Here is a 16,355-nt window from a genome sequence, read left to right on the forward strand (position 1 = left end):
GCATAATTAAGGCCTGAAGAATATCTCAGTTATTTCCTAACCCCCCATAGGCACCGAGGAAGGAGAGCTAAGCAGAGTCCTGGCATAATTAAGGCCTGAAGAATATCTCAGTTATTTCCTAACCCCCATATAGGTACCGGGGAAGGAGAGCTAAGCAGAACCCTGGCATAATTAAGGCCGGAAGAGTATCTCAGTTATTTCCTTCTATGTAATCTTTTATATAATCGTATATAAGTTTATAGAATTAGAGCTTGGAGAATACCTCAGTTTATAGTGTTACTACTTAGTTATTTCCCTTTATATAATCCTCTATATATATTCATGTTAGTTCATAGAGTGGGTGCCTAAAGAAAATCTTACCACTCAGTTACTTCCATATATATATCTATCTATCTATATCTATCTTAGCTCATTATCAGAGGAATGCCTAAACACAGTACAGATCATGAATTAAGGAATAAGCAGCTTATAGTTGTAGGAATGCCTAGAGCAGACACAGAGCAGAGCATGATTTAAGGGAAAACAGTTATACCAGGGCAAGAACCCATGGCCCAGGCGGCAGCCTTCAGTATCATAAAGATACCTGCTGTATGGCAGGCTTGGGCGAGAGCCATTCCTCCTGATAAAGGAGTTGTAGGACCTTGCTCCAGTTCTTGTGGAAGGCTGCCCTCAGACAGGCAATCCCACCTTGGTGATTGTGAACTTTATCAGCTCTTGTTACTGTGCTGCTTTTCAAAGCATTCCCCTATAGAACTCATTGGAAGCTGCCAGCAGGTGGTGTAGACCCTGACAGCTGTGTCTCTGCTGTGACTTAAAGCATCCACCTATATATCTTCTTAGTAGCTTGCCCATAGAGATATCACACACTACACCCTCCTCACCGCACACTGCCCACCTTCATACCTCGGTGACCTAATGGGGGTGGACCCCTTACTGCACATGGTCCTTGCCTCAATGACCTAATGGGAATGGACCCCTTGCTGCGCACTGTCCACCTCCCAGCCTACGTGACCTAACGGGGATGGACCCCTTGTTTTATTGCTCACGACCCTATCACTATCCTTAAAGATGACTTCACTCACTGCCCTGCGCCCTAACCTATACACAATAAATACTGATGCTTCTGGACATTCGGGACCTGGTCTGACTCTGCTTATAGGTGGCGTGGCCCCCTGAGCCCAGCTGTGTTTTCCTTGTACTTCTGTGTCCTTTCTCTTTATTTCTCAGATCCTGTGCCTCAGCACAGCATAAGGGACACCCCACGACCCTGTGGGCCATCAGCCCTATACTAAGAAAGATGGCTAAGAGACGAAAGGCTACACCCTTCCCAATATTTTGCCCACAAGGAAATTCTGGTGAGATGTTAAAACTTCACCCTGGTGGCCGGGCACAGTAGCTCACGCCTGTAATCCCAGCACTTTGGAGGGCTGAGGCGGGCAGATCACTTGAAGTCAGGAGTTTGAGACCAGCCTGGCCAACATGGGGAAATCCCATCTCTATTAAAAATACAAAAATTATCTGGGTGTGGTGGCACTCGCCTATAATCCCACCTATTGGGGAGGCTGAGGCAGGACAACTGTTTGAACCTAGAAAGCAGAGGTTGCACTGAATGGAGATCACACCACTGCCCTCCAGCCTGGACGACAGAGTGAAACTCCATTTCAAAAAGCTAGAAACAATAAAACTTCACCATAGCAATGCAAATTGATAGCTTATTTTAACACGTGCAGTCACCCTAGCCCATCAGATTGTTCCCCGCCCTCATTTCGTCTGTGTTGTCTTATGTAAAATGCAGATTCCCCATATTTTTCTTCTGCCCTTTTTTTACGTGAAAACTCTGTGCTTCTCAGTCGTCTGCGCTTTCCCTTTTAAATCTGGAGCCCGCAAAATCTTTGGAGAAAAGCATAGACCTGTCTTCTGGGCACGTCCTTAACTCTGGCAAATAAATTTCCTAAACTGATTGAGACTTGTCTCATCATTTTCTTCGAGTGACCACACACGTCCACACACGCACACACACAGACACAAGGACGCGTCTCACACCACAGCAGCCGCCTGGGGGCATCGCAGCCCACGCACCCCGAGCGCCGCGGTCGCGCTCCCTTCTCCGGCCACACCCGGGGGAGCGGCTTCCCCGCTGGGCCACGCTGGCTCCGGAGCGGCGGACGGGGCTGGGCCGCCTTAGGGGAGGACGCTCGGTCTGGGGTCTTTCTCCGCGGAGGAGGCCGCGCAGGAGCAACCCTGGCGGGACCAGCGGCGGAAACCGACGGACGCCTCGCAGCCTCCCGCCCACAGCGGCGCTGCCCTTCTCCAGCTTCGCCGCCCTAGTTGTTTTGGGCCGCACCCGCCCACGTCAGTTCCCTGCTTTTAAGCAAAGTGTTCCCTCGCCCCGCAGCGCCGCAGCCGCGCGGTCCTCGCGTTTCCCCGCGTGGCGCACCCTCCGCGCAGTCCACGCGGCCTCCCCACGCCGCGCTCTCCCCGGCGCCGCCTCGCCCCGGGCTTCGATCCGCCCCTTTTGCTGCCCGCTCCCAGTCTCCGGCCTAGCGCGGGTTGTCGCCCCGCGCCCCCCCCCCCCGCCCCCCGCCCCCGCCCCCGCCCCCGCCCCCGCCCCCCGCCTGCAAACCCCCGTGCCCGCAACCCTCCACCCGCCCGCGCACGGCCCACCCGGCGTCGTTTTCGCCCCGCCCATTCGCCCACCTCGCCCTCCCACCGCCTGCCTCACTTTAGTCTTCGCCCCGCCCATTCACCGCCCACCTCGCGTCATCCTCACCCCGTCCACCCGCTGCCGACCTCTCGTCAGTCCCCGCCCCTCCTCCGTCGTCGCCCCGCCTGGCGTCCGTCCTCGCCCCGCCCGTCACCGCCCGCCTCTCATCAGTCTTCTCCCCTTTGCCGTCTTTGCCCTGTCCGGTTGCGCCCAGTTTTCTGCGCGCCTCGCATCGTCGCCCCGCCCACGCGCCGCCACGTCGCGTCAGTCGTCGCTCTGCGCCTGCGCCCGTTGTCTCTTTGGTCGCGCCCGGGCCCTGCGCCCCGCCATGTGGGCTGCGGCGGGCAGGCTGTGGGGCTCCCGCGCGGGTCTCCGGGTCCTGCTCCGCAGCCGCGATGCTGCGCTCGTTCCGGACTGCGCGCGGGGACTGCACGGCTCCGCTGTCTCCTGCAAGAACTGGCTCAAGAAATTTGCCTCCAAAACCAAGTAATGCGGCGGAGGGCGGTGTCCCCGGGCGTGGCATTCCCTGGCGGGTGGTGTCTCCGGGTCGCGGTGTCCGCGCAGCCGCGTTCCCGCGCCCACGCGGCCTGGGTCGCCGGCTCCTAACTGCTGGGGTCTGCAGCAGTTCCAGCCCTCACTGTCAGCAGTGGCGGTTTTTCTGTTCGTGGACGTGTCGGGTTAAAAAGCAAAGTGACAACGTGTGTTTATTTTGATTCTTGTCACCAGAAGCATTTTTCAGGAAATTGGTTTCAGCAAATGACGGAAAACGAAAAAATATAAGAATTTCCTTGTTAATGTTGACTTTCTGTGTGGAGTTAATTTGAAGACTAAAGCTTGCTTGTCATGATAATTAGTGTTTTTAAATGATGAAAATTAAGTACAATAAAATATATTGACTTTCTGCTAAGTCTGGCAGGGGGGTGTATGTTTTCTACTTTGATACACTACTTTTAAGGCAGCTTTAGACCCTACAGAAAAATTGCAAAAACAGTAGTGAGTTCCTGTGTCCTGGCACCCAGCTACCCTTGTATTAACGTCGGACTTTAGCTCCAGACGTGGTCGAGTTAATGAGCCGATATCGATAAATCGTTGCTAACTGGAGCCCGTACTTTATTCACTTTTCCTTGGTGCTGCCCGCTGTCCCGTCCTATCCCAGGTCCCCACCCACGGTCCACGTTATCGTTACATTGAATTGTCTCCTTAGGCTGGGGTAGTGTCCCAGACTGTCCCTGTTTTTGATGGCTGTGCCAGTTTTGAGGGGTATTGGTCAGATGCTTTGCAGGATGCCCCTCTGTTGGAATGTGCCTGCTTTCCTTATGCTTAGACGTGGATTATGGATTCTGGGGAGGAAGACTACAGAGGTAAAGGCCATTATCGCACCCTATCCAGGGTCCACGTTGGCCGTGATCCGCTGGCTGAGGTGCTTGCCAGGTTTCTCCACCTCTTTTTGTCCCCTTTCCCTACTATACTCTGGGAGAAAGTCGCTGTGTTTAGCCCACGCTTAAGGAGTGGGGAATTTTGCTCGTAAGTGATTTACATTCTGCTGGGGTCTGCAGCAGTTCCAACTGTCAACATTGGTAGTTTTCTCTTCGTGAAACTGTGTTGGGTTAAAAAGCAAAGTGACAATGTATGTTTATTTTGATTCTTGTCACCAGAAGCCTTTTTCAGGAGATTAGTTTCAGGAAACGAGGGGGAAAAAAAAGCAGATGTGTCTCTTCTCTGCCATTAATTCATTCATATCACTAAGAACTCGTCTCATGTTACTTTATTTCGTTCAGGTGTTTCTAGCTCTGGCTCTCTAAGCTCCTATGTTCTGTTTGCATACCGTGTCATTGTGGGGTTTTGCTGGGTTTTTGTGTGCATTGAACACTTTCCTACTTTCTGACACTACAGGATGCTCCAGGCTTATCTTGTGTGTTTCCTACCTGGCCCTAAAATCAGCCATTTTGCCAAGGAGCCCTCGTTCCTTTTATTGGAGAGAGATATTAGAAATCATGGGTGCCGGGTGTGTTCATTGCTTCTGGGGTGTCTGTCTTTTGGGCCATCTCATCTGACGAAAGAGTATACATGTTTCTGCTAACCCGTGTGTAAATATGCACCTGTAAACATTTCTGTGTATAACCATCTGTCTCCAGCTCCAGAGCACACTGTGTGGATCATTCTAGCCTCCTCTCCATGCTTATCTGTAAGTCCCACTCCAGTAGTGAGCTGAGCGTGGCTCCCACCATCCATTTGCTTAAGTGTTCAGTCTCAGTCTGTGCCTAGGACAGTATCAGAATCCTTTACCTGAAATTCCATGGGAAACATCTTTATCAACTAGAGGATAGTGTTTCTGTGCAGTTTGGTAGGTATCTTTTTAAGATTCCCTCTATATCCTTGGGACTAGAAGTAGAATTTAAGTAAAAATTACGAGGTTGAATTAAAACCATCTTCAACCTCTTCCCCACAACCCATGTTGTTATCAATTAAGTTTTGAAATCTTTTAAGATGGCCAGTAATGTAATGTCTAAGTTTAGGCCCTTACAAACGGTTGTGGTATCATAACCTCTTAAATTAGCTTATGTAACTTTTTGACTTTGCCATGACTAACATAATGTTTATTTTCTCCCCAAAGAAAAAAGTTTTGGTATGAAGGTCCTTCCTTGGGCTCGCACTTGGTGAGTATAAGCCATGAGCCACTTTATAATCTTGATGGGAGTGAGGGTTTAAAAGTTGGCAAAATTCTTACCTGGAGGTCTTCCATTTGTGTATGAGAGGGGACAGTGTCTGTGTGGATGTGACCAGATGCCATTGGTAACATGGAGCTTTGACCTTAAAAAAAAAAAAAAGTACTGACATTAATGTTTTCTCGAAAGTTATATCTTTTATCAAATTATAATATGGTAATGTCCATTCAGTTTTTAGTGTGTATGTACCATAAAAGTTTATGCAATATATGGCTCCCATTCTGAAAAATAAATACATCACATATGCTAAAAATTACTGAGTTATTCCCTTTAATAGGGTGAACTTTATGGTATGTGAATTATATCTCAACAACAACTGTTTTTGAGAAAATATTTACTTGCAGTACTTTAAATCTTGGAGGGTTATCCGGTAACATCTAAAAGGATCCCGGTTTATAAAAAACAAACTTTATCTTAATGAAAGCCGACAAGGCTGAGAGTAATAGCTGTTGTTTATCTGGTTGCCCATCAAGCCCTTCTCCAGCCCCTGTTGTATGAGTTGGTAAGTTTGGTGTAGAGTTGTAATGCTGCCCTTGGGGTATGCTCTTCTTCTTGATGGAGACTTACAAACCATCCAAGTTGGAATTCCTCATGAGGAGCACCTCAAAGAAAACCAGGAAGGAAGACCATGTGCGCCTGAGGGCCGTGAATGGCCTTCTCTATAAGGCACTGACAGACCTGCTGTGTACCCCTGAAGTGAGTCAGGAGCTCTATGACCTTAATGTGGAACTCTCCAAGGTAGGCTGTGTGGCCAAAGAGAAGAAATGGGTTGAGACAGCAGGCCTGGCACTTACTTTACCTGGCCCAGTGTTGCCTGACAATTAAAAAAAAAGACTCTTTAGCATTTATAAAGTCTTAGTTCTGGGTTGCAGAAATGATAGTCTGGTCATTGGAGCCCTGAAGACAGATGATGGGTATTGCTGTGCAGAGGCGGATGTCTCGCTGCAAGGCAGGACTCCTGTGACCAAACAGCACCTGGCACATTGTCAGATAGTAGACAGTGTAAGCCTCCCATGGGAAGAGGGTGCATCTGGATGTACCTCAGTGCAGAGGTACAGAAGATGACTTCCTCCGACCCACTTAGAGTGAGTTCAGCTAAAGGGAAGTCATCAGGAGAAAAGACAGTTTCGAGCATTTTTGATTAGCGTCTCAGGGCAAGTGGCTGTGAGGCAAGCATGGGGTCACGATTCCAGTTTCGTTCTGCAAACTGCGTGACCTGGTCGGGGCGGGGAGGTTTTGGTTTCTGGGCCCCTGCTTCACCTGGGGGTGTTGTGCAGCAGCAGGTGGTGGCCTCCGGCACCATGCCAGAGCCCTGTCTTGGGTGAGAGGGGCTTCTGCAGCTGTTTTCATCTTCAGGATATTGTTTATCTTGAAAACCCATGTAAACTAAAAAGTGACCTGTGTGGGGGTGGGGTCTCAGGTTTCTCTGACTCCAGATTTCTCAGCCTGCCGAGTGTACTGGAAGACAACACTCTCTGCTGAGCAGAACGCACGCACGGAGGCTGTCCTGCAGAAAAGTGCTGCGCACATGAGGTGATGACCTTTGCTTTCTGAATGTACTTGCTGTTTGCTCACACCTTAAATTTCTCAGCTGTTTCACTTGTAGATGGACTTCAACTTTTCATTGAGTATTTTTGCTTTTAAGGAAAATTTCGGAAGCATTTTCTTGAAGTTCACAGTATAATTTGCATTTTCATGTGAGCCATAATGTAGGGTAGCATTTCTCAAAGTGTGCCAGAATCCCTAGGGATCTGGAAATCCTGTCAGGGGGTTCATTAGGGTAAGATGTTATTTTCCCTCTCCTGCTGTGTTGACATTTACACTGAGGGTGCAGAAACCTTGAGGGAAGACTGCGGGTGCCATGCTGCCTGCCAGTGCTATAGGGGCATCATGCTGCATACCTGTAGTAAAAGACAATGTCACATTACTTAAGAATATCCCAGATGAGGCTGGACATGGTGGCTGTCGTCTGTAATCCCAGCACCTCAGGAGGCCGAGGCAGGAGGATCCCTTGAGGCCAGGAGTTCGGGACAAGTCTGAGCAAGATGGTGAGACCCTGTCTCTACAAAAAATTAAAAAATTAATCACATAGTTGCAGTACACACATGTAGTCCCATCTACTCAGGAGGCTGAAGTGGGGGGTATCCCCTGGATTTCTGTCACCCCTGGAATTTGAAGTGGCAGTGAGCCATGATCATGTCCCTGCATTCCAGCCTGGGCAACAGAGCAAGACCCTGTTTCTCGAAGAAAAAAATTAAAAAAAATATCCTAGACAGTTAGTTAAAAAATATTAATTTTATTAAATCTTGACCCTTGAATGTGTCTTTTTAATATTCTTTGTGATGGGAAGTACATGTAAATCACCTGGCGTCTGGAGAGCGCCGAACAGAAAAATATCAATGAGCAGACTGTTGAGGTTTGGCTGTTTGGCAGACATTCTTTAAAAAATGAGCGAGTGAACCTACCGCTTTAGGGCAAACAACTGACTATATCTGTTGCCAGTGATAAAACTGAAGCTTTCAAGTGAAAATCAGAATTTTAGGAAACTTGTATTCACCACTGTGAGCTTGACAACTTCTAGGTACTTGAGAGTCTTCTGTTGAGATTGGCAGTGACATTAACAAACGTGCTGTTATATGATAAACTGTGTCAACACTTTTAAAATCTGTGTAACTAGGTGAACCATTGTTTTCCAAATGACCAGTACATGAGGTTACAAAACCACATGCTGAGAGAAATCATTCAGTGTGAGCCAGATGGTGAGTTTTAATGTAGCAGAGTGTGACAGGTTGGTTGGTGTAGTTTCAGATTCCTCATTACAACTGACCTTTAATTTATTTATTTATTGGAGATGGAGTCTTGCTCTGTCGCCTAGGCTAGAGGGCAGTGGAGTGATCCTGGCTCTGTGCGACCTCTGCCTCTTGGGTTCAAGCGATTCTCATGCCTGAGCCTCCTGAGTAGCTGGGATTACAGATGCCCACCACTAGACCCAGCTAATTTGTGTATTTTTAGTAGAGATGAGGTTTCACCATGTTGGCCAGGCTGGGAGTACATTTGTTGAGTTTCTGTGACAAAGAAGATCCGTACTTTCTGAGGGCTGTTAAATTCTCTCTTTCCCAACACATATCTGTGAGGCCTGATTTTCTTATTTTCTTTCTTTCTTTTTGCTCTTTTTGAGACAGGATCTCATTCTGTCTCCAAAGCTGGAGTACAGGGGCACAATCAGCCTCAACCTCCCAAGCTCATGCAGTCTTCCTGCCTCAGCCTCCCATACAGCTAAAAGCACAGGTGCATGCCATCACACCTGGCTAATTTTTTTTGTAGAGATAGGGTCTCCCTATGTTAGCTAGGTTGATCTCCAACTCCTGGGCTCAAGCAATTCTCTGGCCTCAGCCTCCCACAGTGCTGGGATTACAGGCATGAGCTATTGCGCTAGCTCTTCCTATATTTCAACAAGAGTTAAGGACAGGGTGCAGAAGCAGCAATGAGATCCCAGCTGTCTTCCATGAAGCTGGCCTTGGAGAATGTGCAAATACGTAAACAATGCCATACTTCTCATTGATTTTGGGGTGGTAGAATATATACTTTTTTTCATTAAAAATGTCTAAGCATTTAGTGGGTTTTTAATGACTTTAAAAAGACACAGCTTTTAGATTTCTCGGTTTTAGTTTCTAGTATAGTAAATATTGATAGATATAACCCATATAAACAAAAGCTCTTTGGAATCTTCAATAATTTTTAAGAGTGTAAAGGATCCTGAGACCAAAAATTTTGGGAATTGCTAAGCTGGGTGATACTAAAGAAATCATTCCGTTTCCTCCTCAATTTTAAAAAATGCAGAAATCGGCCGGGCATGGTGGCTCACGCCTGTAATCCCAGCACTTTGGGAGGCCAAGGCGGGTGGATCAGCTGAGGTTGGGAGCTCGAGAGCAGCCTGAACAACATGGAGAAACACTTCTCTACTAAAAAATACAAATTAGCCAGACATGGTGGTGCATGCCTGTAATCCCAGCTACTTGGGAGGCTGAGGCAGGAGAATTGCTTGAACCCAGGAGGCAGAGGTCGCTGTGAGCTGAGATCATGTCGTTGCACTCCAGTCTGGACAGCAAGAGCAAAACTCCATCTCAAAAACAAAAAAAAGAACAAAACAAAAAAACAGAAATCCAGCTCACTGACCAGCACTCTCAGAACTGGAATTCTTCCTTCCTGCCTCCCTTCTCATCATGCATCAGGTTTAGGATGGGGACAGAAGTAGAGAAGGTGACCATGTGTGGGCTTTGTTTCAGGCACCCTGCCTGGCTTCATTACCACCCACACCCAGCATGATGATGCCCAGGAGCCTTTCTTAAACTGCATGTCAGAGAATGCTCATTTCATTTCTTACTGTTTAACAAAACCAAGAAAATGAGATATTCTGGACAAGTGTTGAAACAGCATTGTCTTTTGATTTTTAGGTATCAAAAATTCAGTTGAGCTGAATGTCCCTCTTCCCAACTCCTGCGGTCACCCACGATTTAGGGTAAAGGTTTACCATAGCTGTGAACCAAAGATCTGTGGTCACGGCTTTCACTGGTTATATGTGCCGTACCTGCATTGGCCTAGTCTGCATTGTATGATGTGCGTGATACAAGTATCATTTCTGTGCTAATATCTGGGAACCTGAGGGTCGTGTCATGCCAGTGCAGGTCCACTGAGCGCAGGAGGACACGCTGTTAGTACACAGACCCTGGAACCCAAGGCCACAGTGATGAGTTCAGATCAGGTTATTTATACAGATCTCACAAGTTGAATTGAGAAAAGTCAAGGTAATTGCAGTTATGATGCATATTGCATCCCTTTTGTGATGTGGTTATTGGCTAAAGATGACTTTTCTGGGCTGACGTTTTCATTTCTGAGTAATACAATAAATCTCACTCCTGCCTCTTAGTGCCATCTTAAATCTTATGTTCAGCATTGTCACACATCTCCACTGAGTGTCATGGTACAGATGTGAGGGTTTGCACATTCTCTCTCCTAGGCACCTTTTGATGTCCCAACAGACCCTGAGGAATGTGCCACCGATAGTGTTTGTTAAAGACAAGCGAAGTGCAGCTCTAGCTGAGGTAAGGCTTTCAGAAAAACTTTTTAAAAATTTAAAATTTTGGCCGGGCGCGGTGGCTCAAGCCTGTAATCCCAGCACTTTGGGAGGCTGAGGCAGGTGGATCACGAGGTCAAGAGATCGAGACCATCCTGGTCAACATGGTGAAACCCCGTCTCTACTAAAAATACAAAAAATTAGCTGGGCATGGTGGTGCGTGCCTGTAATCCCAGCTACTCAGGAGGCTGAGGCAGGAGAATTGCCTGAACCCAGGAGGTGGAGGTTGCGGTGAGCCGAGATCGCGCCATTGCACTCCAGCCTGGGTAACGAGCAAAACTCCGTCTCAAAAAAAAAAAAAAAAAAAATTAAAATTTTAATGTTTTTATTAGAGACAGAGTCTTGCTATATTGCCCAGGCTGGTCTTGAACTCCTGGCCTCAAGTAGTTCTTCTGCCTCGGCCTCCCAAAGTATTGGGATTAATAGGTGTGAGCCACTGGGCCCAGCTGATAACTAAGTTTTTATAACATAAACATTTATGTGAGCAAAATTTTAAATTTAAGTTTTAAATACTGAAAAGATAATGTACAGTTAAAGAGATGAAACCACCGAGAAGGGAACAAATGAGAAGTAATGAAAGGGAGTGCAAATGAAAAGGCTCCCCCTTGCTCCCGTGTCCCTGTTCCCAGCCCAGGTCCCCAGAGGTAATTGCTTTTTCTGGTTTTTATTGTTTTATACTTATCACTATAGCTCTGATTAGTAAACACAGCCTCTGTTTCTTTGTGCATAAACCCCACACAGCCAGAGTTGCCCTCCCACGATTGTCTCCCCCCTCCCTCTCGGCATGGATCTGTCTGCTGTCATTCCACACCATTGGGGCTTATGAGACTTAGGTCTGTCCTGTAACTATAAGTGCTTTTATCATTATTTTCCTTGCTTTAGAGATGGGTTAACTGTAAAGATTAAGAACATGTAAATATATACTTATCTGGGTGGTAGTTACCTGGTAGCTACTAAGGTATGTTATACCTTCAAAAAGTCAATAAAAAATCGACAAATAGCGTTTGCAGTGTTATAGTTAGGTTATTGTTATTCACTATAGGGCTAGTCTGCATTTGGATCTGCAGAAGAAAAAGATCCAGTTTGACATTTTTGGTTTTTCTTGATTATTGTACAGGTAACACTAAAAACATTAAGCTTGACAGATATGTGATTTCCCTTGCTAGGAAAAGAAACAAAGGAGTGAAGTTACAGTCTCTGCTGTAAGGAATCAAGGACAGTTTAGTTCATGGCAATGTGCTCTGAGGGCATCAGCAAGGCATTCCCGGGGAGGGTGTGCCAGTCCCTTTGTCTGAGCCCAGCACCCCAGGCTCCTGCCTTTGGGGAGGGGGGTCCCATCAGGTGTTGTGGGTTCCCTTCCAGAACAGTCACTGGACAGGGGAGGGCGTGTGCTGTGCTTGAAGCATGGCACATACAAGGCAGGATGAGGACATCCCCAGAGGCAGGGGACAGGCAGGCAAGGGTTCGGGTGGAATCCAGTGTCCAGCAGGGTTTGTGGGCCTTGCCCTGTTTTGGGTAGCATCCCATCTGCCCGGATGAGGAGTAGTTTTCTCTTGTAGTTTAGGCTCCCAGCTTTGTGACTGTCCCTATCATCTTTTGCCTTGTCTTGCTGGGAGGCCTTTGTCCCCCCAAGCACACACATTCTGTGGCAAAACCGAAGCATTTTACAAAACTACCTTAGAAACTAGTTAACGGTTAGTTGTTTAATTCAACTAACATTTAACTGATTTCTTCGTAAATTTGACTAACATTTACAAGTCTAAAATATAGTTTTAAAAAAGCTTCACTTTGTTATCAGAGAAAATGTGGTGTTAAAGTAACAGTAAGGTATTTGAAAGCACAGGCTATTGAACAGTTCCTAAGTATTTGGGAAGAGTTGATAGAAGGAATTATGCAAAGTCTAATCAAAAGTTCAGTGGTTAAGGCAATACAGGAAGGTGCAACGCTGATGTTACGTGGAGCCCAGCTCTGAGTACGGCGGTGGGGATATGGCTAACTGGTTTACCCTCTGTGTTCCTCTGCAGATTGATCAGTTACTGGCAGTCGCAGACTTTGGACCTCCGGATCAAACAGACGACTTTGTGCGAATTGATTTCAGGTGATGCATGTGGGCATATGTTTTGATTCCCTGGGGTAGATTACTAGTCATGGAATTGCCGTTTTCCACATCCCCAGTAGCCTGCATGGTCCCCTTACTTGCCCCCAAGACTGTCAGTCCATGTTCACAGGCTGTGCTGTGGCCTGGCCACATTTACACAGTGAGGGCCTCAATGGTCACCAGAAGTGTCTGCCATGACTCCTCCCGTGAGGAGAGGTCTCTTGTCCTCTTCAGTCACTCAACACATTGTTATTGAGTGCCTACTGTATGCCTGGTCTAGCACTTAGGCTGCAGCTGTCTTTGGAATCTGCATTTCACTAGGGGAGGCCGACAGGAAGCAGTAAACATTCACAGATGGGTCAGTCCTATGTGAGGAGTGGAGTAGAGGAAGGTGGGGCTTGGGAGAGCAGGTCGGGTGCGTGGAAGTTTGGCCTGTGCATGTACACACACATATACAACTTTTCCAAACATGTAGTGGAAACTGACAGAGCCTGCAGGTACTGAGGTGTTTGTGGAGGGCCCCATTCCAGGCATGCAGCTGCTAGAGCAGGCCTTGCCTGTGGGCCTTATACCGCAGCTTCGACATCGCCTGGGCACCTGCCAGAGTCAGGGTTAACCAGCCTGCCAGGTGCATACCTGAGCTGGAAGCAAAGCTCCACACTGTAGCAGGCCTGCCCTGACTGGGTCAGCAAGGGGCAGTGTGGGGGCAGCAGGTCAGGAAGCTGAGCCCAGGGTTTTGGAGACTTTCCAGAGTGGAGCCTTGGAGGATACATGGCTGTGACATGGCTCTGCTTAGGTGTTCACCAAGAATAGACTCTTCATGAAGGTTAATGAGTAGCAGATCTGATAGACACCACCTGTAATTCTGCTAGTTTAACTGATCTGAGGCACTGGCCATGCTTGGAGAAAAAAGTTGCAAATGCATTTTTTTTTCCCTGAGATGGAGTCTTGTTCTGTCATCCAGGCTGGAGTGCAGTGGTGTGATCTCGGCTCACTGCAACCTCTGCCTCCCAGTTTTAAGTGATTTTCCTGCCTCAGCCTCCTGAGTAGCTGGGTGTTACAGGCGCCTGCTACCACGCCTGGCTAATTTTTGTATTTTTAGTAGAGGTGGGGTTTCACCATGTTGGCCAGGCTGACCTTGAACTCCTGACCTCATAATCTGCCCACCTCAGCCTCCCAAAGTGCTGTGATTACAGGCGTGAACCACTGCACCTGGCGCAGATTCAGTTAATGCATGCAGGACAGGTGCATGTAGACTGTGCTGGCCAAATGCTTCTAGTGCTGGAGAATGCCAAAACCAAAACCCACTTTCCTTCAGTCTTGTCTCCAGTTACCTTTAAGTAGACTCTTGGGAGGGTTCACAAGTGAGCAGATGTAGGAAGTGTGATGCACTGTTGTGTTGTGGCGACAGCACTGGATTGGGGGCTTGGTTTGTGCTTTGTGTGAAGGCCCCTCTTCTCCCTTCCCAGGAACCCTGATGCCCTGCAACCCTGCGGCACCACAGAGCCTACCACAAGCTCCAGTCTGTGTGGGATCGATCACGAGGCACTCAACAGGCAGATTATGGAGTACAAAAGGAGGAAGGATAAAGGGCTTGGGGGCCTAGTGTGGCAGGAGCAGGTGGCTGAGCTGACAGTGCAGATGAAAAAGGGAAGGAAGAAGGCCAAGCCCAGCCTGGAGCGGGACAGCTCCCTCGAGAGTTACCTGTTGGGAGAGGAGGACGAAGATGACCTGGACCTGGATGGCGCCCCGGAGTACGAATACTATGCCCCAGACACAGAGGAGTTGGAGGCTGAGAGAAGAGGTAGTATAACAGAGGATGACCATGGCTGCAGAGCAAGGGGGGAGTAGATGGCATTGCGTCAGCTCTGTCCATCCCATGTTTGCAAGGAAAAGCATTGTCACGTGATGCAGCATGTTGCTTCATTGAGGCAGTTGATGGAGTTAAAACCATCTGCTCTTCCACTGCTTGGACATTTTCTAGCTTTTCCATGTATGTAAACACAGTTTGCCCCAGAAAAGTCACTTGTTTTTAACCCCCATACGCTATGTGTAATTTAAAAAATAAAGGGCCATATTATTACAGATTATCGCAAAAAGAAAATGGTAAAATAGCGTCTCTGAGATGCTGGCATGGCCACCTTCACCTGCAGAGCCCTGCTAGGTGCCAATGAGTTCTTGGCCCAAGGGGTCAGACCACAGCAGTGGCGGGGATGAGAACTGAACCTGCAAACCTGGGGAGAGCAGACGGTCCCCAGGGTCTCCCGACACCCCCAGAGCTGCTGCGTAGGCACATGGCCCTGGGGCTTTGTCTCTGACTGGCCTCTTTAGCACAGCTTTGTGCAACGGGCTCCACCAGGTTCAGGCCGTGGTTGAGCAGAAAGTGAGTTGGCAGGTTTGCTGCTGAGGCTTCCTGGGCGAGCCTGGCTCTTGTCGTAGTTCCATCACACATGAAGTAGCAGCACTTTTCCCTTGGTGGCTATAGCCACCTAGTGTATTTTCAAATCCATCCAAATATGCAGCATACTTGGTCTTTGCCTTCTAAAGAGTGTGTAACTCTGAGACACAGGCTGTAAAAGGCATCACTTGTACTGAACTCGTATCACCTCTAACACAAGGATTCATTTTGCTGTTTATCCGAAGAGAAGACATAGATGCTATCCCTTGTCAGCTACTATTTAGTTCAGCTTCCCTCTTGTTGCCCCAGCCTCTCTCAGCTGTCAGGTTCTAAATTCAGAATTCTCTAAATTCTGTCAGGTTCTGCACTATGAGTCGTGTCATCCCTCCAAGCCCTGGCTTTTTGCTGGGGCTGTGAGAATCAAGATGGCACACGGAAAGCATCTGTCCTAGGATCTGCACATGACAGGTGCCCACGGTGCGGGAGCACAATCTATGGAAGCAGCAGTGGCTTTAGTCGCTGTGCTCCTGCCAGCCTTCTCCCACGAAATGAAATATGTCCAAGGGATGGCAGACCCACAGCATTGAGCAGCCTGCTGTGCTGACCACTGAATCCAGGCCATGTGCTGCAGACGGTGGCCGTGGGTGAGTGATGAGGCCACTACCCAGAAAGGTGCTTGTGCACTGTGTGGGGTAGGAACTGTAAGAGATGCTGCTGCAAGATGCTGACTTCCTTGTTTTTCGTGTCATTTGTGCTCTGGGGCTAAGCTGTGTATAAGTCATCAAATGGCAGAAGCAAGATTTCTCTTTTCAGATCTACGAAATATTTTGTTTATACTCCACATTCTTACTTCCTATATTGGGATGGGTAGGCCACTGCCTTAGGCCACTTAGAAGGATTTAAGACAATTTGTAAGCATAGATGAAACCCCACATGACGGTATGAGTAGGAGAGAAAGAGAAAAAGGGATTCAGAAATCAGGCTACGAAGTGTACACCACACATGAAGGCTCATACCTGTGTTACACCATGAGCCAAATGTGTAGCTCTAGGGTTTCTGGTAGCCAGTTAAGGGGTGTATGTGTCTGTGGTTAATCATTATATAGGTCAGGATAATGAGGTGATACTGCAGTGACAAACGGCAAATCTCCCTGGCTTAAAACAACCAGTTTGCTTCGTGCTCTTGGTAAGAGACCCTCGTGGGCTGAGGTTAGGCCAAGGCATTTTGTATCTGATGTTAGCGGAACATGGCTATGTGAATTCATTTATGTACAGGAGACCTTGCCATCCTGATGT

At 47.9% G+C, this 16,355-nt stretch overlaps 1 protein-coding gene across 2 annotated transcripts; it reads left to right on the top strand.

Annotated features, from left to right (window-relative positions):
- Positions 1-2,942: 2,942 nt before the first annotated feature.
- Positions 2,943-15,332, top strand: RBFA (ribosome binding factor A). Of its 2 annotated transcripts, XM_032293799.1 has the most exons (7): positions 2,943-3,190; positions 5,319-5,361; positions 5,992-6,168; positions 6,851-6,963; positions 10,448-10,532; positions 12,589-12,662; positions 14,132-15,332. In XM_032293799.1, exons 1-7 carry the CDS (start codon positions 3,033-3,035, stop codon positions 14,511-14,513), a joined length of 1,032 nt encoding a protein of 343 aa, XP_032149690.1. In that variant the 5' UTR covers positions 2,943-3,032; the 3' UTR covers positions 14,514-15,332. The 2 variants fall into 2 exon arrangements, with proteins under 2 accessions (XP_032149690.1, XP_032149691.1); XM_032293800.1 differs by lacking the exon at positions 5,992-6,168.
- Positions 15,333-16,355: the final 1,023 nt, after the last annotated feature.

Source organism: Sapajus apella, unplaced genomic scaffold (assembly GCF_009761245.1).
Source record: "Sapajus apella isolate SASKATOON/1434 unplaced genomic scaffold, GSC_monkey_1.0 scaffold30, whole genome shotgun sequence".
Lineage (NCBI taxonomy): Eukaryota > Metazoa > Chordata > Mammalia > Primates > Cebidae > Sapajus > Sapajus apella.

What these genes read in the sequence shown, in the direction of transcription:
- RBFA (XM_032293799.1), top strand. Translation starts at nt 3,033, where the DNA reads ATGTGGGCTGCGGCGGGCAGGCTGTGGGGCTCCCGCGCGGGTCTCCGG. An exon ending in TTAATGTGGAACTCTCCAAG is followed by an intron (nt 6,169 to 6,850) that starts GTAGGCTGTGTG and finishes GTGGGGTCTCAG; the next exon opens with GTTTCTCTGACTCCAGATTT. An exon ending in AAAAGTGCTGCGCACATGAG is followed by an intron (nt 6,964 to 10,447) that starts GTGATGACCTTT and finishes TCTCTCTCCTAG; the next exon opens with GCACCTTTTGATGTCCCAAC.